This window comes from Aythya fuligula, chromosome 2 (assembly GCF_009819795.1).
Source record: "Aythya fuligula isolate bAytFul2 chromosome 2, bAytFul2.pri, whole genome shotgun sequence".
NCBI lineage: Eukaryota > Metazoa > Chordata > Aves > Anseriformes > Anatidae > Aythya > Aythya fuligula.
In genome coordinates, this window is record NC_045560.1 from 114,902,583 (window position 1) to 114,927,470 (window position 24,888).

At 40.4% G+C, this 24,888-nt stretch overlaps 1 protein-coding gene across 1 annotated transcript in view; it reads left to right on the plus strand.

The window, feature by feature from the left end:
* Window positions 1-21,310, plus strand: part of KLHL14 (kelch like family member 14) — a 62,847-nt gene extending 41,537 nt beyond the window's left edge. The window contains exons 4-9 of the mRNA XM_032183086.1: window positions 3,632-3,721; window positions 8,176-8,254; window positions 15,227-15,417; window positions 15,568-15,726; window positions 18,440-18,597; window positions 19,100-21,310. Of these exons, the coding sequence (XP_032038977.1) occupies window positions 3,632-3,721; window positions 8,176-8,254; window positions 15,227-15,417; window positions 15,568-15,726; window positions 18,440-18,597; window positions 19,100-19,240 (818 nt within the window). The 3' untranslated portion in view covers window positions 19,241-21,310. The remainder of the gene's footprint in view (window positions 1-3,631; window positions 3,722-8,175; window positions 8,255-15,226; window positions 15,418-15,567; window positions 15,727-18,439; window positions 18,598-19,099) is intronic.
* Window positions 21,311-24,888: the final 3,578 nt, after the last annotated feature.

The window sequence follows — 24,888 nt, forward strand, 5'->3', positions numbered from 1 at the left end:
AGGAAGGCTATCCTTCTGTGCAGAGTGCTTCTGTGGGAAGGGGGCTGGTGGAGACAGTGTCTTTTCTAGGAATGCTTGGACTTTTTTCTGCTCTTGGTCCAGGAAAGCACAAGTTTGTCAACCGCAGGCCTCCAGCTTTGGAAGGTGTGTGAGGGGCAGGGGCTTAGGAGAGGTGGTTTCTGCCTAGTCCTGCTAATCCATGTAGGCAGTCTGTCTCAAGGAATTCTCTGGCGCCTATCACCTTGGTGGCTAAGCATGTTTCTCAGATGACCATGGCTTTTTTTTCATCATTTCCTCTGTTTAATAGTCTTCTCTTCTTCTTTTTAAATCGGTCTTTAATAAAGTTGAGAATTCTTGCACAGGGTTTTATAAACATGTGTTATTAAATTTTAAATCTGTTTTGAAAGTGCCTCTATCCTACTCCCTCCTAGTAAAGTGACCTTTTTAAATGGAGGGAAGTGGGTTTAGATGACAGTCATGATAAATGCGGTCATGTTCACTCAATAAAATAAGGCCCAGTGCATTTGAGGATAAATCAGTGAAATGTACAGCCCCACCTGTCTGTCTCCATCATTCATTTCCACTGTCACTTTCACAGTGGCTGATGGATCACAGTTGCTGTAAAATTAGACAGCCTTTAATCTCATTTCATCCTGATTAGCTTCTCCTTACCCTTTCCCTCTAACTCACTGACTGACACGCTAAAAACTCACACTGGGCTGTGTCTGAGCGTGGCGTACAAACTTCTCTTCAAATACCCTTTTTGCGGGGCAGGCAGGTGTTCCACGGGCTGGGAATCGAAAAATGAGAGGATGTGATTTTCACATGATTAAAGCAAAACAGCAGACAAAGGCTCATATAAAATTAATGGAAGCAGCAATCTGGGCAGCCTGCATGATGGGCCAAATTCTGCCCGTTACACCCTGGCAAGCCCAGGGAGCCTGTGAAGATTGTCACTAGGAGAAGCTGAATTTAGCATGCTCATTGCCATGTAATTTTGACTGTAGCTATGAAAAGGTAGATCCTGTACAGATGTGTGTTAATAGGGAATTATGACTTACAACAGAAGTTTTCAGGCACTTTCATTTTATAGCAGTCTTGTTCACTCCCATAGTTTTGATTGCTGTGTGTAATTCATGATTGCGAGGGACCCTGAAAATGATCAAGGGGAAAGGCTGTGCCGTTGATGACTTCACTATTTCAATGCAGAAACTGCCTCTTAGGTGCTCACGGCATTGCTCTGTCCTCTCTGCTTTGCCCAGCTCCCTCCAACCCGTCGGTGGTGGGCAGATTCATGAGACTGAGAACAGAGCTTTGCCCAAAGCTTTCTGAGAAGCAGAGGTCGTGATAAAGGTCTGCAGGATTTTATTGCAGTCACCCTCCTTCTCAGGCCCAAATACTACCATCCTGCCTTGGGCAAGCTTCCCTTTAGCTTCCCTGTGAGGTACGGGTGGTGGTTCAGGACATTTGGGCCCCATCCCTTATCAGTGGGAACATTGCCATCAAGTTAAGTAGGAGCCAGGATTAAGCCCTTAGTTTTTGAGGTTTAATTATCATCATAAGTGTGAGAGTCTTATTGCATAGTTCATATGCATGGGAACAGCAGAAAAGCTTAAAATATAATTTCTTCCTCTGCTGGCCCTGTTTGTGTCAATATGGAAGATAAATAAAAGTATTTGCAAAAAATGGAGACACAGCATGTGGAAAATATGCATGTGTGCTGTCTGTGCACAGTTCTTTGCTATAAGCTGTCTCTTCAAATCGGCTAAGGGAAGAGCCTGGCTGTGGGTTCAACCACTGTCTTGGACCTGATTTGAAAATGTAATATAGCATTGGATTAGGTAAGAACTGAAGATGCTGCAGACTGATCCTGGGGAACCTCTTTGTCAAAGGAGGGGTCCCAGAAGGCATCAAAGGAAGACAGCAGATTTCTTGTGGAAGACCCACGTGTATTCTGTAGTCCAAGCTTCCACATAATCAAGGGAAATTCAGTGGTCAAGAGAAATTTCAAGATGGGAAAATGTTTGAGATTAAAGACTGAGAGAAATGTTCTGTGGGGGCTTGAAGATAAAAAATCTTCTTCATTCTTTGATCCCATTGTAGGAATCTGTAGGTAGTGTAAATTCTTATGCATTGCCTAGTATAGGATTACTTCCCGGTTATGTAAAGTTTACTGGTAACAAATAACTGTAATTAATGAACTTCCACTGTACCTGGCTGCTCAATTTAAGAATTGCTTCACTTACATGACTTATAAGAGCACAGACTATGAAAATGATATTCGACCTTTACTAAAAACGAACCTTACTTATTCATCATTGCCTTGGCAAAAACTTCAGTAAGAAGCTTAAATGAGCCCACTTGATCTTTAAGAAAATGTGTCCTAAATAACAAAGCTATGCGTATTTCTTCTTATTATTATTTGCATATGCTATACTGCACAACTGCATTCTGAGAAAAATAAAAGATAATAAAACAAATGAAATGAGAGATATATCACCCAAAATAATCCAAGTGTGAGATAGGCTGCCTTTTTTTTTTTTTTTTTTTTTTTTTTTGGCATTGGCAAAAGAGCACAAAGTAAGAGCTGGCCCTGAGTCATATTGATTTCCCACTGCACTGGTTTCCTAAGTGCTCTGTTGATCCGTGTCAAGCAATAAGTTCCCTGCCTGTACATGCACATCACCTCCCCATTTGTCCTCACCTAGATTTAAGGTGCCCATATGATGAGCTGAACAAGGACATCATTTTTCCTACTGGTGTCATTGGGCCAAAACTACTGTATGTGGTATGATAACTAATGCTGTGTAAGTTTACATTTACCATATAACATCACAATGGTGCTGTATGGCACAGCACAATAAGAAGTGCATGCTCTGTATACAAAAGCCCTTATTTTTGTGTTTTAATACTTGCAGTGGGAAATGTAAATTAAAAAAGAATAGATTATTGCAACTGTGGTTGGTCTATAGTAATCCCAACACCTCCAAAAAAAAAGGATATTGCAAACCTAATGCCACACTTTTGATCTTTGTTAACAAAGGATTTCCTGATTAGATGAATAGAAAATGTGTGATTGTGCTGCTAATGACATTGTACAGGAAATTAAGCGTATACATTTGGAAAAGGCATTAAATCAGCAGGACCTTAATTTAAAAACTTAAAACTGTATGGAAATGCAGCTTGTTCATTGCTGTGTTGTAGAAAGCTACTGAACACACTGACTCTTCTTGTGGAAACATTACCAACAGAACAAAGCTGGGCTGAGTTTTTTTTTTAATGTTTCCTAGCCTGCTAGGATCCCTAGCATCTGCTTATTCTCAGGAAAATATGAGACAACTTCACCCATTTTTACAAGTTCTTTTTAGAGCAACATATATGCCATTTGGTCTGGGGGGCACTGAAGGACTGGAATTCCAGCTTTTTTCCTCAAATACCTGCAAGGTCAAATAATGTGAAATTACTAGTAAGTGGATTTTTCTGCTGTTAATTCACTGGGTATACATGCTTGGGGTGATGCATTCCCCTGTTATTTCATACAGATTTAATGCCAGTGTTGTGTTTTGTACCTTTGAATTTTTTTGTGGAATCGGTGCCCTGAGCTGATAAAGAATTCTTGCTTTGCTTGCAGTTATGCCATACAACAGTGCCCATCATTGTGTTGTGGAAGTGGAAAACTTTTTGTTTGTGCTCGGAGGAGAAGACCAATGGAACCCTAATGGTAAGTATAGAATATTTAAAGGCGTGGGCAGCATCTTCCTTCCTGTGTCTGTCTGTCAAGTCAGCTGATGTGGTCATTAGTAAGTGATTTTGAGGACCTGTAGCCTAATTGTTGAACTACCAAAGGCTACTTTTACATATTGATGTAATAAATATCTGGTACTTCAGCATTAACATCTCTGTCATTCATCAGCTCCCACATCCCTTGAGAAATGCCACAGGCAGCAGAACAGACTCTTTCAAGTGCATGCACCAGGCAGCAGCTGTTAAGAATTTTAACCTTCATTTCCAGTCTCCTTCCAGTCATAATATAATAATGCAATTGCAGTAGATGAATGCTTCCTTTCTGTTTTCAAACCAGATACTTGCAGCTAAAGTTGTTAATGTGTTAATTATCTAGACTGAGATTCTTAAACTGGTCCTTTTTTTAGTCTTGTGCAAGAGCTTCTCATATAGATTATCTGCTGCTACCTTCTTTGATTTGATTACTTCATAAATTTACCGCAAAGAGAAATTAAACAATTTAACAGGCTTCTGAGCAAAGCAAAAGGAGAATACCATGTCTTGCAAAATTCACAGAATTGTCAAGACATTGTTAAAAAGCTTGCACACGAAGAAAGAGTTGTAGTTGTAGCAGTCTGTGTAACAGAGATAATTATGACTGAGAAACCATAAAACAGCTTGCAGGTACACATTTTTACTTTAAAACACCAGAGGATCCAGCTGAAATTACATATACTGCATATATTTTATTGTGAATGCCCCATTTCAGCATCTGCACTAAACCAAATTATAGAAAATTGTTACATCTGTTCACTTCCTAAAACCTGAGACAAACAATCCAGTCCACCCTATAAGCATATTTCCGGTGTGGTTAAAAATATCACTAAATGTCTTAGGAGAAGAGCCTTTCAGTTCTGTTTTTTGAACCTCCTTTATATTAAGCAGGAGGTAGCATGGTATCATTAATGACAATTAGCAGTAGTAGTATCAGCCGCAGCCAGCAACTGAGGGCTCCTGTTGTGCTTGGTGGTAGGCGCATAGATAATAAGAGGCAGACCTTGTTCCAGGCAGTTTATAATTAAATAGCCATGTCATATGAAGGATGAAAGAAATAAGAAGTATAATTATCCACGATTGAAAGATGTGGAAACTGAGTCACAAGCTAACGGAGAGACGTAAGGGTTGAATACCCTGTGACCAAGACAGGACTTGAGCACAACAGTTCATGACGTGGACTGGGCTTTAATTCTGAGGCTGCTTAGATCAGCTCCTGAGCTGAACACATTTGCACCAGACATCAAACAGCTTCCTTGATCTGTGAATACCAGAGAGCTGTGGTTTGTCTGTAGAGAAGATATGAATGAAAGAGGTAGGAGCGTTACCGATACTGATCGCTTTACAGATTGGCCCCAAGTGAAATGGATCCTACTTGTCATAAAAAGCGGACCTGAAAATCATAAACTACATTCTGTGTTGGAATAGTTCTTTCTTGAAACTGATTTGCTCTAAATCTGCAGCTACACGGAAACTACTCACACATACTCACTTACATTTCTGTAAAGGCCCTTGCCTGCTGTCCTTGCAGTAAAGAAGGGACTTCAAATGGACCTAACTGGAGCTGTTTTGCAAACACATTTCAAAGATTACAACTTGAATGAAAATGTGACGAGTGTTTTCTTGTCAGTGAAAAGGATTATCTTTGAGATGGGGGCATGGAAGGAGCATTACGCATTTCTTTGGGGATTGTGCTGATTCTCAAAAAGCCAAGTCGACCACAAGGTGTGCCCAGGCACACTCCGTGCTGCTCCTTTGACTTCCTGACAACCCAGAGAGCATGGGAGACATTTTTTCTCATTTTTAACATCCTCCTATGACTTTTCCTTTCCAGTCACAAGGGATTCCTGAATGAGTAAATATTGATGAGAGCAGGTTGCAGAACACTGGCATGGATTTAGGACAAACTTTCATAACCTTCAGAGCCCTTCACCTTTTTGGCATGGGTGCAGAGACTTTCTTGCAGAGAGCAGAGCAGCATCTGCTTCCTTTTCTGCCATTATCTTGATTTGCTAATCCTGATTTTTATTTGCTTCTCACATTTCCTACATTCTGACAAGTGCTTTATAACATGTGCAACCTTCCTGACTGATGAGCAAGGCAAAATAATAGATACAGTTGTCTTTTAAACTGAATTCCAAAATGAGATTGGAATAAAACCAGTTATACCAGGCAGCTTAAGGAGGTAATCAGGTCCTTTCCCTGCCATCACAGGCATCATATAGTCCCATTTTGTAAATTTTCTAAGCTCCATTTGAAAAGCAGTTGGATTTTTAGCCCCCTCTACTCCTGTTGGAAAGCTGTTACAGAATCCAATTGCTCCCAGTGACTAGGAGCCTTATTCTAATTTCCAGTAAAATGTATTCTTTGACTGTCTAAATCACCTTGTTCTCATGCCAAAACTGGCCTTTAGCTTAATAGTTTTTTCCCTCCTGGATATTTGTTCCTCTCATGTATTATATGCAGCATTTATGTCCCCTTTCAGGTTTTGTTTTGCTGGGTGCAACAAGACAAGTTCTTTGTCTCCTGCAATAAGACAACCTTTTTGTTCTTCCCATCATCCTAGCAGCTCTTCTTTGTGCCTGTTCTAGTCTGATTTCATCTCCCTTCCTGTGAAGTGACCAGATCTGTATCCTGTCTTCCCACCCTGTTCCCACTAACATCTTCACTTTCTACACCATGCTATACAATCTTCTACACACATATTTGTAGCAAAGATGTGTATTATGCACACTATGTTGGGTCACCACAGTCCTCAGATTAGAGGTTTGTGAGACACCAATGAAGAAGCTGCCATGTAACCAATGACCTCTGAAGCCCCAAGTAACTCTGAAGATGCAGAAAATACAGCAGCATTAAAACCGTCTTGTAGAAGTCCAAACTTTTGATCAATACTGGCATTGCTTTGTAATCCTGATTTTTACAGTTGAAATAGGTTAATAAATGTCCTAAACAGTGATACCCAGAGCTGGTCAGTTGCCCTCTGTTTTACTGTGTATTGAATTTCTAGCTACCAATGCCGGTTCTTCTAAATTGTTGTTATATATTAAAAGAATTCAGATAGGGACCAAGAGCAAAGTCAGGCTTCTCTAAACCCAGTGCAAAATGCCCAGTTGCCCTTAGCATTTGGGGCTGTCACCCTGTGTCTTGAGATGTGTTTGAGCAGTGCTGATCATGCAGGGATTTCAGTCCTCATTAGGCACCACACTGGATTTGGAACGTGCTTACACATGGCAAGAGAATGAGTTTGTTTCCAGACAGAGTGGTCAATGGTTTCTTTCTTTGCTTTCTTGTAAAGCATGATCTTAAATTTTTATGAATACAAATTCTAGCTATATCTTTTTTTTTTTCTTCTCTCCAGTCTTGATGGTCTATTTATACATGCTGAATTAAGTGTAGAATGAAACAAGCAAAGCGAGCCAATCCAACTGAGGCTTTTCCGATGCAAAAATATTCACCTTGTACAATATCCAGTGACCATCTGTAGAACTGTGACATATGCAGTTGGGTTACTCTGCTGTCCTTTGAAGCCTCTAATTCAATTTTTTAGTCACACTTACATAAACAAAGGTTTCTTTTTCCGAGGTCCTCATCTGTTGAAGTCTCAGGTGTTACAGGAAATTGCCATACACTCTCTTGCTTCAGTTTTCTTGCTTTGTTGTCAATCTGCATGTAAAATAAGATGAAATCTTAATATCGTGAAGACATGAATACAGTTCTTGGGCTTGACAGCATGGATAAGCTAGTTAGCTGATGTATGTTGCTCATGTTTCATATTTTAGGTAACACACTTGGAATAAGACTCTTAAGAGTGTATTCCCCCTTCGATGCACATGTGTAACTCCTCCTAACTTGCACTGAAAGTATATGGTAGAATAAGCCATCTAGTGCAAATACAGCATACCCCATGCTGATGGCTTATGCAGCTTCTGATTGTTTGCACGTTTTTTACTGTGTTCACCTAGAGATGAAGTGAAGAGAAAGAAATGCACATGTTCTCCCTGTGGTTTTTTTACGTGACAGAAAATGCTCTAGCCATAAAAGTACTGTAGGGAAGCCCTGTTTTGGGCAGTAATTTTGTTTAGTGCTATGATCTATTGTGGCTGTGAAAGTTCCACAGCATCTATAAGTAAATTTAAATACACATTTTCAAGATCTTATTACAGAGAGCAAGAATAATCTCTATCCGCTTTTACTGCTAACAATTGCTAATTCAAACCTTGTAGTGCCCCATTTGTCGAATTATTACTGTACACATAGCGTAATCATACATTGTTGTAAAAGGGGGAACCCTTCATAAAAGCTGTCAACTTGTGAAATATATGTAATATATATTACAATCATGATGTTAAATACATGAAACAAACAGCTGAGTGTCAAAATAATCTATCTTTACAGGGAAACACAGTACAAACTTTGTTAGCCGATACGATCCCAGGTTTAACAGCTGGATACAACTTCCACCCATGCAAGAGAGGTAAAAACCTACTATGTGTTTTTCAATGTATGTTTTATCATCCTAGGAACAAAAGTTTGGGTTAGTTTTGGGAGTAAGAAGGCCTACAGAAGCATTGGAAATACTGAGCTAAAACTGCACCGTGTTGTTGCTTCCCGTTTGTCTCCTAATTTTTTTAAACATTCCAAATTCAAAACTCCACACGCCAAACCCTGCAGTGCTAACTCATGCAAAATAACCATGGACTTTGTGCAATTACTGGTTGCCTGAGCGCGGTTTGAAGGATTTTTTGAAGTCTCCATAGTATCCTGTCATGTTACACTGTAGCGTCATGATGAATTTGCAGTAAACAGGCAGTAATTATAGTCAGGTATCTTATAGAGAACTGAAGCCTCCACGTGTTGACTCCAACCTGTTTCACCACACCAGCCATGAAAAGCTCCCCTCAACATGACTTATCTTGTCAGAGGACTCATAATTCTAGGTGGTCTTCGAATGAAGTTGCTGTCAGCCAATGCGAATTAGAGTAGCACACGTTTTAATCCTGCTGTGTATCAAAGAGCACAGCTGCATGTGAACTGCAATGACCTGTAAAGATGGCATAAACTTAACTCTGGATCCCAAGTCCGACCCTGAAAGGAAAAAAGCCCCCCAAACCTGAACTGAATGATGTGTGTTTCATAGGAAGAGTCTCACAGGCAGAAGGTACAAGTCCTGTTATTTTTATGAAAAAATGTTCAAAGGACTGTCCGTCCTTCAGTTCAGCATCCACCTTTTTGTGGATCCAATGTACAAGATATCTGACACTGCTTCCCTGAGACACTCTCCTGATACCCTTTTCTGCCTGTATTGTCCCTTTTTTGTCATCTGCCTACAGTATTCAGGTGTCTGGCAGTCATAAATGTATTAAACTCAGTGCGACCCAGTGAAGGAGGTGTGCGTTAGGAGATGCATAGAAATGTGACTGTTTTTTCAAATTTTCAGAGGCAAAATACAAGTCTGTAGAGTTTTTGAAAGACCCGTTTCCAGGATTCAGTTTGGTTGACATAGGTCCATGTGCAGACCTGTGCATGATGCTCGTCACCAAGTGCTGCATTGTACCAGCACTTGGAGAAGCCCAAGTGCATGGAGAAGCCCAAGTGGGACAGATGTGAGTCAGTGCCTTGTTAGAGCAGAGAGAACTGATAAAATTAGCCATATAAACAGAGACAGAAAAGACGTTCACAGTTCATTATAGTCTGCTTTCATTAACAGCATCATCCTTTAAAAATCCTGCATTAAAATACTTCTTACTTTTTTAGTCAATAGCAGGGCTAGGCCAATAGCAAGCTCTTGCTATTGAGTTAGCCAGGCTTTGGCAGCCCCCACACTGTTCCCTCCCTACTGCCAGCACTGCAGGGCAACCCCACAACCAGGCCATTTACCTAAAAACACAAGGGTACCTCTGGTTCAGCTCCCCAAACTGAGTCACTGCCAGCCCAGCCATTGGCACGGGGGGAGCAGGAAGTATGGGAGAAATTGCATATTGCTATGTAGGTCTTCTTCAGTGAACCAGGGGGCCTGACTAGTGGTTTTATGGAGGCTGAAGCTCTTCTGGAGCTTAATCTGTGTCTTGATTAGGCTCTATGATTATCTGCAAGCAAAACTCTCAAGGGACATGTGTGGCTGGATGAACAGTTGGGTTTGTTTGGCTGACAAAGCTCAGCAGGCAGAAGTAGGTGGTTGAGGATTGGAGAAAGCAGACAGTAGAATTTTTTTCACCTCTGCATTGGCCAGTTGTGTTGTACTAGAAAATACAGTTTATAATCCCAGGTGCTGAATACAGCTTGTTTCTGGTGGAAGCTGCCGCCTTCAGCCAAGAGTTAGAAAGTCTGCTGAGCTTTATGATTGCTTAGCAGCTGCCCAACAATAAACTGTAATGTATTAACATCTTGGCACATTACAGTTTTATTTCATTGTAATGGTCCGCTTGTACATAGTTCCTTCAGCTAGAGGCCTTCCTATGGCAACATAAGTTGTCACCTCTTCTGTTCAGGATACATAGCTCATAGACTTGCCCATTATTTTTCTATAAAGGCTCCTAATTATAGGGGTTGTTTTTGGAAAACAGGGATTTTCAAAATTCTTAAATGTTTTTAAAGGTTTATTTGCTCATCCCTAGTGACTTCCTTAGCATTGCTGCAGCCTTTAGATGTAGGGTCTGGCCCATACAGTTTTAAGAAGATCATACAAACAAGAGGGAGCTTTTATGCAGTCTCTTTTCCCAGCTCCTTAGTCAAAGTTTCTATTGAAGTCAATAGGCTACTTCCCCCCTCAGGAGTACAGGGTCACGCCCTGTATCTGCTGGTAAAATGCAGGCACCATTGACAAGACAGACTGTTTAATGGGTTCTTCTGAGTCATTATGGTCCATCAAGTCAAAACCCACTTAGGAATTTTAGTCTGAGAATAATTGGCTGGATAGACTGTAATAGCTCCTTTGAAATGACTGTCAGGTAAATGTGGGTCTCATTCACAGGCAGTATATTCTCAAGTTGAAAATCTGTATGAAATATTTGATGAGTAAACTTTTATCTCGTAGGGTAAAATCCATATCTGATTGATTTTACTGTTTGAGCTATAAAGAAAAGACTAATCCCATTATGGATTCAGAGCCGTCAGCGTATTTTTCTTTAAAGCCAAATTTGGCTTCTTTTGGTTTGAAGCACATCTCAAAAATAGTCATCTTGGATAAGTTTGTACTGTTTTCAGATGTGTGTCATTTAGAGAAACAACAAATGACTTACCAGGTATTGAAATACTTACCAGCCTAACCATGCAACAGTGCTGCTGCTGTTAACAGTGGGATGGTTTTTAAAGCAGCTCAGTTAGACCAACATCCCTACTAAATGATTGATCCTTGTAGCAGACATACCTGAACTTCTGGAGTGAGCTGTAGCTAGACACCTCCATCCAGTACTGTCCCATCACAACGGGCCAGCCCAGAGCTGGACAAGGGATGCAGAACATTTATATGTTTCTGTTTTTTCTTACATTCCAATTTAAAAGGTTTTATTTAAAGACCTGCAAAAAATACTGCATTGCACCAGGGCATGAACAAGCACAAGTGGATCTGAGCAGGCCACCATCTTTACTGAAGCTGATTGAACTGATAAAAGAAGCCACAAGAAAAGAGATAAAACAATTTCATATTTTATTTTATCCTCTATTATTTAATGATAACATTAACCTTTATTAAGATGACTTCAGGTTTTTAAAAGCAGAATGAGCACTCTAACAGTGATCCCTTTAATAAGGTCCAGACACCATAATGATCACTGGTAGCATTCACAGTTTTAAACCTCAGACTGGTATTTCATGTTTCACGGCATAAGTTCATTTTCTGTGGAAATTAGAAAGAAATGTTAGAAATGTTTCCCATTTCGTTTATATATGAGAGAGGTAGGTTGATTACTGAGTGAGGGGTGGTGAAGGAAAAGTATTTCAGAGACCAGTAAATGTCAAATACTTATATGCTCTGAAGAAAATCCAAAAGTAATTGTCTTATTGTCTATATTCACATCCTAAGGTGCATTCCTGCTATCTAATTAGAATGGAGAGTCTCTTCCCAGTTCTGTGGGAAAAGTTGCCATGTGAGGCCTCTTACATTTTAATCTGAATCATATTTTACAGCAATTTAAAAGTTTTTCACTTAACAGCACATCCCTCACACACTGTATCACTGAAAAGTTAAAAACCAAAAACCTTAAAATATTTGCGGCAGGAGCTACTGGGTAAATAGCCATGTCCAAGCAGAAGAGTGAAGGATGCTGACGCTTTCATTTTTGCTCCTTATAGTGACACTGTGTGGATGAAACCAGGAGTACACATACAGAGTAATGTTAACAGAATCATAGTTAAAATAGCAGTGTCTGTCAGTTGTATCTATCTCTGTTTATTAAACTTGAACTAAAAAATTAAATAAAAGAGAGAAATTGATATTCATATAAAATAGTATATATCTTTTTAATACAGTTGAGTTTGGTTTTGAAAATTCGTTGGGTTTTTTTTTGCACATTTTATTAGGTTTATTACTGGAAATGTGACTAAAATATGTCAGGAGTTGTTAAAATTTGAAACCCTCAAAACTGGCAGCAAACACCTCCTATTCCACATTGCACACAGCCCAGTAAAGCTGCTAAATGCTGCTGTGCTGCAGGTTGGGAAAAGAAGGGGCTCCTAGTGAGGTGTTCACTGGTCAGCAGCATTGAGGAAAGACCAAATAGTCGTGCTGAGAGCAGTTTGCTCACGGGTTTGCAAGAGGAGGTGGGTAAGGACAGACAAGTGGACAAGTGAGCAGCCCAACTATCACCACCAGGCACCCTGCAGGTTTGTGCTGGGTGTGGGAGGGTCAGAGGAGATGTGAGCTCTGGCTGAGCATTTCTCAGCATGTGCAGGCTCTTTGATGTGACCTCTGCAGCTTTTCCTCCTTTGTGAACAAATGCAAGCTATGTTGCCTGTCATGTACTCTCAGGAAGCATATAGGCACTTGTTTGCCTCTAACACTTTTACCCGCCGTCAAATTAGAGTGAAATCAGCCAGCAGGTTTTTGTTGAGAGAACAACACTCAGACAGACATGGATGCACATACAGTGTAATCAAATAAGCTTTGTTTCCATAGAAAATCGGGCTAAAAATATAGATGCACAATTTGCTGCCCGACCATGCAGAGCAATGTATGTCATCAGCTTCTATCTACCCATTGACAGATAAATTAAATGATCTTATTTAATTCGTCAGTTTAGTTGGAGGCATTTAGCAGCTTTCCTGTCCTCCTGTTTGCATCTTTTCTTCCTGTAGCCTTGTTCCTGGGGCAGTGTTTCTATTCCTGCTCAACAAGGTCTGCCACCCTGTTCTATCCACTTTGTCCGTATACAGCCAAGGTGAAAGCAAAAAGACAGGAGGTGCTCAGTGACGCAGCTCCTCACCAGCCAGGGCCCTATCAGGTATGCACTGAATCTAGAAATAAGACCAGAAATAGGTAGCATCGCATCAGATCTGCTCCTTGAACACCCACGAAAATGCATGCCTTGCTAGGTAGCACATTAGAGATACAGCACACCAGGGTTCTTTAGCTGACCCGGCCATGGTATGACTGTAGGGAAGCCTGTGAAGGAGCTGGGACACACAGGAGTTGTTCATTGCTGGGTGTTGTGCTCTGTACATCCACTGCTCATCCTCCGTGCCTTGAGCAGTCTTCCCGTTCAATCCCATGGCAGTGCAAGTGACTATCAAGACCCTGAGATTTGCCCAGCATGATTCAGGAGATGGCTGGTGCAATATTCAGAGGTTCCCCACTTCAAACTTGGGTGCCTGAGCAGGAACTAGAGAACACTGTGTTAGCTACAGAGGTGGGCTTGGGAGGTGTCAGACCTGACCTGCCTGCCAGGCTCTGGGCTCACACACAAATCACGTTTTGCCCAGGCAAGAATTTTAGGTTTGGGACCAACAATTCTGCACCTCCAACACTGTGTTCAGTTATGGGCCCAGATACTGAGTTGCTGGAAGGCATTCAGCAAAGAGCAAGAAAGCTGGTGATGGGACTGGAAAAAAAGACTTATGAGGAGTGACTGAGAGAATTGGGGTTGTTTAGCCCAGAGAAGAGGAGGCTGAGGTGAGGCCCCATTGCTCTCTACAAGGAGATTGCAGTGAGGTGGGTGTTGGTCTCTTTTCTCAGGTGACAAGTGATAGGACATGAGGAAACAGCCTTAAGTTGTGCTGGGGGCAGGGTATTACTCTAGATATTGGGAAGAATTTCTTCACAAAAAGGATGGTTAGGCACTGGAACAGGCTGCCCAGGGAAGTGGGTAGTCACCGGCCCTGGAGGTATTTAAGAGGCATGTGGATGTGACGCTTAGGAACATGGTTTAGTGGTGGACTTGGTTATGTTAGTTGATGGTTGGACTTGGTGATCTTAAGGGTCTTTTCCAAAACAGATGATTCTGTGATTCTATTCTGATTTTTGTCACTCAGCATTTTGTACAGGTCTTCATCTAGCTGTGCTCTTTTTCAGTCTTCTTCTTATAATATCACAACTTAAAATTAAAGGCCTCTACCCTAGGAAATCTTCCTACCACTGAATAATTGGGGTAGCACTCCCTGACCATGGATTACACCAAGCAGTGTCTCTCAACCAATTAGGGTCTTTCAAAATCATTTTCTGCTCTATTTTTACTTCAGTAACAGACACCAGTAATTTTGGAGTCACAAGGAAGACAAGGTGTTGTGTGTCTAGTAATGTTTACCAGAAAAAGTAAAAATTTCCCCACATACCTAAGTTGCATGTGAAAACAAACAGGTGGCTCAAACTTTCCATAGTTAGCTGAATGAAGCTAGACCTTTTTTTTTCTTTTTTTTTTTTTTTTTTGAGTTAAAGGGCAGAAATGTAATATTGCGCCTAGCTTAAGGAAAGTTGTTCTATTTGCAGTACTGCAGAAAGAAGAAAAAAATGATAATTGAAGAAAAATTTTGATGATGTGGTTCTCTTAGTAAATTGGGAACAATGACCCTTGAAGGACCATAAAGAAAGTGAATGTCAAGATAATTTATTATTGTTACATTATCTACCTCATTTTTCACTTTGTCTTACTGAGTTGTTATATCCCTTACAAGGTAATACCCCAAACATTAATGAGCACCTTTTTAACTTTCACGGGTGTGAAAAAGCAACAAACGGCTTTGAAAAAAGGTTTTTTTCTGCCAGAGTTATGTGTGCTTAATCGTTCTGACACCAAAAATGAAGTATTCATTTGATGTAGAACATGTATTTGATTAGCAAAGCAGACAGTCTTTAGGATAGATGTAAGCTTGTGAAGCTTCTGGAGACTTCTGTCTAAAGTAGCATTTGGAGTAGCAGCCGTCTTAGTTTAGGGAGTTTGCTGCATTTTAAAAAATGGTTGAAGTGGCTAATTGTTTGTTGTTGGCTTGTTTTGTTTTCTTTCACCCTGTCCTTCAGGAGAGCAAGTTTCTACGCCTGCCGCCTGGACAAGAACTTATATGTAATTGGTGGAAGAAACGAGACTGGCTATTTGTCCAGTGTGGAATGCTATAACCTGGAGACAAATGAATGGCGTTACGTGTCTTCCTTACCACAACCTTTGGCAGCCCATGCAGGAGCCGTTCACAATGGCAAGATATACATTTCAGGCCAGTGTCTTATAATTCCTGCTATATATTGTACATACAAGTATATTTAAAACAAACAAACAAACAAACAAAAACAACATGGAGCTAAATTCCTGCTGCAGAGCAGTGTCTTTATTTACATTACTTAACAGAGGTACATTTACTTTGTAGGAGGTGTTCATAATGGAGAGTATGTCCCCTGGCTGTACTGCTATGACCCTGTGATGGACGTCTGGGCCCGAAAACAGGACATGAACACAAAGCGAGCAATCCACACTTTGGCTGTAATGAATGATCGACTGTATGCAATTGGAGGAAACCATTTGAAAGGTCACATTTTTAATAGCGAAAAAGCATTTCAGTGTCCCCCATCTCCTGATAAAGAATATTTTTGTTAGACAGTCATTGTTAAATACATTAAAAACCAGGCAACACAATTTAACAGGACACTTGAGCCAGCAATTTTAAAAACATTTTATGCAAATTATTTTAAAATTATAACAGTACATTAAATATATGAGTAATGAATGCTTTAGATAATAAAAATGGGAGCTTCCATTACTCAAAGGCATGGACAATTTGTCATTACCAAGAATTCAATGAAACAAACAGATTATTCTTTGACCCGAAAGTACCAGCAATATTTTCCTCTGTAAATCATTTTCCAAAATGTGCAGTTAGAGAGAGCTTTATTCAGAGCAATGCACAAAAACAAGCTCCCTATTTAATGAAATATTAAAAGAAAAAAAAAAAAAGCCATTAAATATTAGGACTAGACCCTTTAGATCCCTTTTTAATATTAAGTATAGCTTGTTAATTATAATTCTTTTTAGAGGTCTCTTATTTTCATCTTCTGAAAAGGTCTCATATTAAAATAACTACTGCTTAGGCACCTGGTATTTTTGTCTTAATACTTACATGCTGTTGCTATTCCTGCTAAAGTAAAGAGATTTTGTTTAATCCAGCCAGTTAGGCAAAAAACACAGCTCCTGCTTCTTTGTCCTCTGATAATATTTGACAGGTTATATTCTTTTTTTATTTTTTTTTCTTTCTTAAAAAAAAAAAGCCTCACAACAACAAAAGAGAAAATTGTAATGCAAAAGGAAGAGTGATGTTAACTGATACCATGCCATGTGCCTGAATGATTCTGGCACCCAAATCCCAAATGAAACTCTGAAATGTTGTTCTGCCTTTGAAGATCAGAGTGTCCAAGGTGCTTATAAGGAACAAAGTCTCAGATGTCAAGTTGCCTTGTTGAATAGCACTGGGGCATAAACCCTTGCAGCTGGGCTGCTGTGCCTCCATCCTCCACACCCAGTTGTGATGGGTGTTCCTGGGTGTTCAAACAGAGAAGAGGGTAAAAGCTGCTGACAGAACATCTGCAAATTTTGTAGAGGTTGCAGAGCACCATAGTGTTGGCTTCTTCTCTTACTAAAGTAACAAATTTTCCACATTACAGCTCTCTGATAGGTAAAGCACATGCCTTGGTTTGCATAGGCTTGAATTGCTTCCATCCTGCATTCTCCTTTCTTCACCCAGTTTCACCTAACATCCTCTGGGAAAGAAGGGACTTCTAATAAGCATTGCATTTTTGCCTCTGAAGCACTTGCTGTTGTGAGAGGTATTTAATTAACATCTAGACTACTGGAAAGTCTTCTGTTCTCTGAAAGAAGGGCTGTCTGGGAAACTAGTTTCTTCTGTAAAGTGAAGCAAAGAGAGGAACTGCAAGTTAAGTGAGCAGAGAGGGGACCGAAGTGCAGATGAAGTAGTAAATTCTCCACCAGGTGGGAATAGCAGGCCTCTCTGATGGCTCTATGGCCAAGGTCTCCTTTGTGAAGCTGTGTCTGTATGCCAGTGTCAGCAGTGCATTTGCTGCAACACAACTAGTCATCTGTACACTGTAGTTTATTACAGAGCTCATTGACAGATTCTGGGCATGCAGCAGTGGCCTCTCTATGGCCCCTTGAAAACTTTCCAGCAACAAAAAATTATTTCATCACAGCTATTCATTCCCATCGTAAATAATACTCTTACAAGCGGCTTCATTTCAAAGTACCAATATCACCAAATGCCCTTTTGCAGAAAATCAAACTTCTCTTTTCCATTTTGACCTTGATGAAGAAGACACTAATGTCAAGTGAAGCATCACAGCAGATTAAGAAAGCCATAATCTTCTTGGAGTGCTCTGATAAGAGATAGGGAAATGTCTAAATATTTGAGCAGGAACCAGGACTCAACGGTTCTGTGTCTATGTTGAGCTCACTTACTTTTCACTGAGTGACACAGTTTGAGGGACTTCAGACGTATCTACCCTTTGGTGATTACAAAGCAGCTGTTGCTTGGAGCCATTTTCTGTCTCAGACAGGGAATATTGTCACCACTGTTCTTTTGATTACATTTCTGTTGCCATAAGGATGTTGTCACATCACAGTTGCGTGCTTAGGGTACACCTTAAACAGCTTGAAAACTGAAATTGGTCCTGAACATCACATACGTCATGCTAAGCACTGTGTCCCTCTGGAACCGAGTGGCACCAGCTGTCTAAACTCCACCTGGACTTGGGAGACATTGATTTCTAAATGAGATTTAATCTGTTGACTTTTGGATAGATTAGGTCTGCTGACCTTTGAGAAAGACTGCCAGGACAGCCTGTTCCTACATGTTCAAACTCATATTAGCACCGATATATGAGGAATACAGCTTGAATCTGCTTTCTTCATTGTTAGGGTATTACTGACTGTTACTGTCTGATCTGTTCGACTTTTATATGGACTTGTATTTATGATTTGTAGAGAACCATAGAACTAATGGTAAAAGCTTTTAATAGATTTATTTGAACTGAAATAATGGGATATTAACTTTACAGAAGATGGCTTAAGCGTATATGGTGATATTTTCTAGAAGAAACCTTAACAACGATGTTATATTTGTAATAATGTAATTTTTACTGTAGGTTAATAAATTTAACAGAAAAACAAATCATAAAATACCATTAATTGGTATGCCATAATGCACATTCTCCTTTCTCGATGCCATTACTCAGGTTTCTCTCATCTTGACGTAATGCTGGTGGAATGCTACGATCCAAAAGGTGACCAGTGGAATATCCTCCAGACTCCTATTCTGGAGGGCCGCAGTGGCCCTGGCTGTGCAGTCCTTGATGACAGTATTTACCTTGTAGGAGGCTACAGCTGGAGTATGGTGCGTACCTGCTCTCTGCAGCGACTCTTCCATTCCTTCTAAGCTCTTGCAGCCACTGTGTATGTTACTCAGGTGGGACAGAGGATGAAGTAGTAAGGGATGAAATAGCTGTAGGGGCAGGCTTTGGTTTGGTTTTCAACTTGTGGAGAACACGTAGTATTTTTTTTACCTTTGTGCTTCTCTATTTAGATGAGTTATTATCAGATTGCACTCACCATTAAGGGGTAATATATAAATTAGATGCAATTTGGCCAAAGTGATTGATGGTACTGTATGCCCATAGCTTTGCTGATCAGGTACTTTGTAAAGGAGCCTGATATGCAGAGGCTGGGTGCTCTGCCTCTATGAAAATCAAACCTCTTTAAGGGCTCTTAAATCAGGGCCCAAAGCCATGAGTTACTTGTGAAAAGAAATGGCTTTTCATCTTTAGTGCTGATGGGTGACTTGAGCTTCACTTTTAACATGAGCCAATTTTAACATGACTTTTCTCTTTTTGTTACAGGGGGCCTACAAATCTTCCACTATTTGCTATAGTCCTGAGAAAGGGACTTGGACAGAACTAGAAGGAGATGTTGCTGAGCCACTTGCAGGTCCTGCTTGTTCAACTGTCATACTGCCAGCCTGTGTACCGTACAACAAGTGATAGTCAAGGAGCACTGACATGAACACTGATTGCATTTGGGAAAACAATGACGGGTGACGTAAATATTTTATTAGAACAGGATTCCTGTTAAAACAAAGCTACCATAATTGACCCCTTATCCCACACTAATGCTTTAGGAGCAAAGTAAAAGAGAACAAAAACGAAGTGTTGTCCCATCTCAGATAGATGCCGGTGTCTTATGAAGCAAGTAGCTAAAACACACCGAATATTACATGCTGACAGACTGCCATTTCAGACTGATTTTAACTTTTTCCTGCTGCAGAAAGATTCCTCACATCAAATTTAACTTCAAAAAAAATGAAGGCTACATGTTCAAACACAGCCTGAAGAGACAAGATCAGTATTGTGCATTGTATCTACCTGCATGTGATCTGTGTTGAAGTCATGAGGATGTTGTTGTCATGAATGCTTCAGAATTCAGATAGTGAAAAGCTCACTTTGCATTGCAGAATTGTCTCCTCCTCTGTAATCCTAACCTACAGCTACTTCACATGCTCTGCAAGCAACCCAGGATCAGAAGATGATAAAAGGTAAAGAAATACCATTCATTTTTTGCACAGCTTGGCATCTAATACACTCTGCCTTCAAAGTCCCCCACATGTAAGTGTAGCAAAGAGTGGACTACAATGAAATCCGTGTTTCACAGAGCACTTCTTGCAATAGCAGTTCAGGGTTTAGGATCAAATTCTTCTAGTCACACTTTTGTAACGTCAAAGTAGTTTCACTGAAATATGGTCCTACACCATAAATTCTGGGTTCATACAGTAAGTTATTTCTATGACCATTTAACGAAGCACCAGAACCCTTCCTTACTTTTCACTCACCTGTTAGGTAGAGGCACATGTGCTAGTTGCTTCCAAAGACAAGAAGGCTGCACTTAACTGTAAATGTATTACTTTGGACTCTTAAACGATTGCACACAATTTTGGAGAGACACTGTTAAGTAGTTAAAGTACTCTTGTGTGACTGATCTTAAAATGTAGTGTGAAAGATTTTTAATACTGATCCAAAGTAATATGAGGCTAGACTTTCCACTGCCTTACAGCTTGTGTAATTATTTACACAATGCAAAGTGAGTTCAGAATGCTACCACGTGGGACCGGTTGCGTTTAGGATTCTCTTTATGAACTCATAGTTGCTTGCACAAATCAGGTTGTCCATGTTTTAAGCTTATGTCTTTCTGTGCTGGCATTGTAGAAGCAGTGACAAAATCTGAAGCCTGATTCATCACCACCTTGTATTTAACATAGTTGTCTACACTCCAGCAAACTATATGCAGAATTCTTCCATTGTGGTTTACTTGTGCTGCATTCATTACCCTCAGGACCGTCTTTTTTGCCGGAGTCATTGCTCCATTGAAGCCAACGAGCTTCAGTGTACTTCTGGCTTATGTCAGCTAAGAATCAGGCCTTTAATTTGCTTAGTTGTAACTGGCTGCACCAGATAAAAGGCACAGCAGAATCAGATCCTGCATTTTCAAGCTTGCGCATATCTTTTATGTTAGGACTTAATGCTAGTGCATTAAGCAAGGAGGAGAAGACTACTGGAGGTTGGTTTCTACTGCAGAGGCAGTAGATGGGAGGAAGAATTCTTTATTTGCTTTGCAAAATAGAAAGAGGACGAATGTACTCAGAAATTACACTATATATTGAAGCTTGAGAGCAATATAAATAATGGAGAGCAAATACCATGGGACTGTTTCTCCCTGGCATCAGTCCAGTTTTATTGCAGTACAACTCCTGTGCTTGCAGCAGAATTACACAGTTATAAAACTGGAGTAATGCAGTAAAGACTGATACCATACAAATGCAATAAACCAATTGATGGGGTAGCTGCACGTGGGGAAAAAAAAATGTTTTAAAAAAATAATCATCTGAAGATGCTAATATTTGAATGTGTCGTTGGGGAGTTTTCCAGTGAGCATCACTAAGGAACTCATAAAGGTGGAGTGTATATCCTGAAATCTCAATCCATTTCTACTATATAGTGCAATCTTAGTTGGTTTTGTATTTATTTATATTGTTCAGATCCAAGGGATCCCTTGTAAAATATATTTGGTGCAATCATTACTTTTTTTTTCCTGTTGAAAGTATATAAATATAAATATATATAAAAAGGAAACTGTTAAGATACTAAATGAGGAAAATTCGACTGACATTTAAGATCAGGATAAGGTCTGCCATTGAACACTGACTGTCACTCGTCTACTAAAACGTACCATTTTTAAAGGATATTTGTTGTCCTTTTAAATGGTTCTTTTTTTTTTTTTTTTTTACCAAGATAATTTAAAGATTTATGAGGACTGTATGTAAATCTTTCTATCTTTCAGGAAGGCATGACCAAGGAAAGTGCAAACTGAATAAGTCACACAAAGAATGTAAATTTTGTACAGTATTAGGCTGTGTAAATGAAGCTTGCTCGTAGGGGGGAAACTTTAAATAAAACTTTATGTACTAATTCAACTGTCTGCCATATTCCTACTTATAAAGTGTATGTATAAATAATATCTACATTAAATTCTTTGGAACTTTTTTTATCATGTAGACGTGTAAACTTCCTTTGTTCTGTGGCCGTACATAACAGCCTGTTTGTTCTCCAGGTGTCATTACTTTGTGCGTGGTATTGCAGGGGCGCAGTGGCAATGGAGTGGAGCAGCATCCTCCCCTGGGCACGGGCAGGGGCAGACCTCAGGGCTGCAGGTGTTGCTGTGTGCCTGTGGGGAGCACCACATGCCCTGCTCTGCCCGTGGAGAGGACTCTGCCTGGTCAAACGCAGTCATACTTTGGGGGGATAATGCTAGTCATGGTGGAGGAGACAAAGGTAAAGGCATTTAGCAGCAGGTGGGACATTATCAGCTGTGCTGTACGCGTGTATCTTTGCCATGGGCCACAGCCCTCCTGTGCAGACCAAGCAGGTAGACTGAGCAAACACAAAGGCAGTCCTGACACCCTTGCTTGCAGCAGGTAAGACGTGCTGGGGCATGGCTGGATATGTAATGAAGGAGTTTGAAGTGTCTGCACTAAAGAGAGGGGATCAACCCAGTTCAGATCTCTTAAGGGGAAGGGAGAGGCAAGCCAGCAGCAACTACAGTAAGGCAGCGCAGTGAATGGGCCTTTCTTTAATGAATTTATTAAAGAAAGAAGAAAGATCAATGCTTGGGTTTTAAAGTAATGTGGGAGAAAAAGGAAGGGGAGAAGCTAGAAGCACTGGGCAGAGATATGATTTAGAAAGGGAGAGAATTACGTGAGAAAGAAGAGGTAAGAATGAAGGTTAGAAAACGAGTGTGTAAGAGGAGAAGTGGGAAGTTCTTGTGGAGTGCCCTGAGTCTGTGGTGCTCAGGGTGAGATGAGCACCCAGCTAAAGCCAGCATCTGTGGCAAGGGAGGAGAGCTCCCTCTGGTAGGAAGACACAAGAAGAGCAGATGTGTCTCAAGTCCGGCTCTCAACTGGGCTGGAGGGGAACATCTTTTCCACTTTTGGTTCACAGCTGAGAGTCTTCTCTGGGAGTTAAACACCTGGTTTGCACCTCTTGTGCTCCTCCTGCTCTGTCACCACTCCTGCCAAGCATTGATCTTCTCTTCCTCCTCAGCATGACAAACTTGCCTAAGTACTTTTGTGGAGCTGGGTTTTTCTAAACCATAAGCTAGTGAATGGAGCTGTCTCCCTGTGCCCGGCTCTGAGTGCTGCTCCCATCCACAGCCCAAGAAGCGTCAGAAGGTCAGGTTGCTGCTGACTCCGAATCCATGCACCTATCCTTAAGGAGGGCAGAGATTCAGAAATAGGCTTTTCGGTGATGATAGCATTGTCTTCAGAGGCACTGTGCCCCCCACCTCCCAAAAGCTGGCATTGTTTTCCTTCCTGTTTGTCCTCTTCCCTGCTTTTAATACAATGATAGATTATGCTAAACTGCATTTGGGAGCCAATTTATGAGAAAAATCCACGCCAGACCTCATTATATTTACCCCTTTATATTATATTGTAATCACTCACCAGTAGAATACCACAGTTGCCTTGTTTCTAAGGCACAGACCGTGTTTCAGCTTCCTATTTACACTGAGCTTTCCAGGTACAGACAAAGGAGGCAGAAATCACAAAGACATGACTGCTGAAGAGGGCAAGGTGGTAATTTTCATGAACTCTTGAGCACTGTGAGACACGCGTCCTCATTTCTGTCGCCAGTGCAGCAGCAGCAAAGCGTCAGTGTTCCAGTCCCGGACATTCAGCCTGGGGAAGGAGCGATGGCAGCACTGGAGGTCAGAGTGGTTAGCGGGAAGGGAAAGTACACTAATGAATTCTGGAGGGGTTGTAATGCCATAAAAGATTCAGTTAATCTGCAGCATAGATGTTGATCAGCGAAACTGAACCTAACTCTCTGAACCTTGTCAGATGTATTCTGTGCATGTCAGTGTTCCACACCAATTACAGATTTTAGAAGATGCTCTCATGCAAAACTATATGCCCTAATATATAAGCCAGCTCAGATGTAACTAAAATTAAAATCTGACTGTGGCAAATCTCTGTGATCCTGATATATGAAAATCCAAATAAATGATTTGTTCCCAGAAATGAAAAATAACTTCAGCAGGAAATTTCAAAATTACTTATGCAGGATTAATCCAGTTCAATGAATGCATCTTGCGTTGATTAATAAAGCATTCCTGAATTGCAAAGTAAAACGAGAGGAGACTTCTGGTGCTGATATTTTTGTGTATTTCTGAAGCTGGAGAGAAATGTGCGCTTACAAGAGATGTGGTCAACCAGTGTAAACAGAAATTGAATACAAATAGTGATTTTCTAATTGTCTGTTTTCTCTCTGCAGCAGAGAACTACCTTCGTGTCATTGATCCCTTCTTGAAGAACACAGGTACTGTGTTACCTGCTACGATATTGAACGAGAACAGGGCATCTAACACGATTCTACAGTGACTCCAATTAGCATCCAACTGACACCTGCAGCTTTACTGAGCACAGAAAAGCAAAACTTGAGCTATTTTTTCCCAAATTTCTTGCCACATAGCGTGCGGTCGCTATGGTCAGGGTCTTGGTCAGGTAGCATTTGCTTCTGTGATCTGTTGCATTTGAATTTAATTGTCCCTACAAGTGAATAGATACAGGGAACCTATTTAGAAAGTAAAAACAATGGAAGGAGATTTAAACAAAGGTAGAATTTTCCCATTTTTTTCTTTCCCTTCACCATACACACACACGCACGCACACAGAAAATCAGTTGGATTTATTTAAAGTGGCATCATCACTTAATCAAAAAAAAATGTTCTTCCGTTTGGAAAACTCTTCAATCATTGCCGTGTTTTCAAAAGGAATATTTATTAAAGGCTGAGGTAAGATGTACTTTGCAAAATACCCTCAAAATCCTTATGGTTTCCTCTTTAACAAATGGTCCCTTGTAGCACCCTTAAACGTCTTTGAGAAAATCGCACTGGAAGAATCACGTTTGTAAAGCTGGCTTTGTATCTCAAGCTCTCCTGTGGTATTTTACGATTCTTTGCAAGCTGCTTTCCATTTTTGTGTGCATTTGTGCAAAGCAACTCAGTTTAAAAAAAGAAAAAAAAAAAAAGACTTTGGCTGATTAAGAATATTTTATATGAAAGGAGTATGTCTACTTTAAGC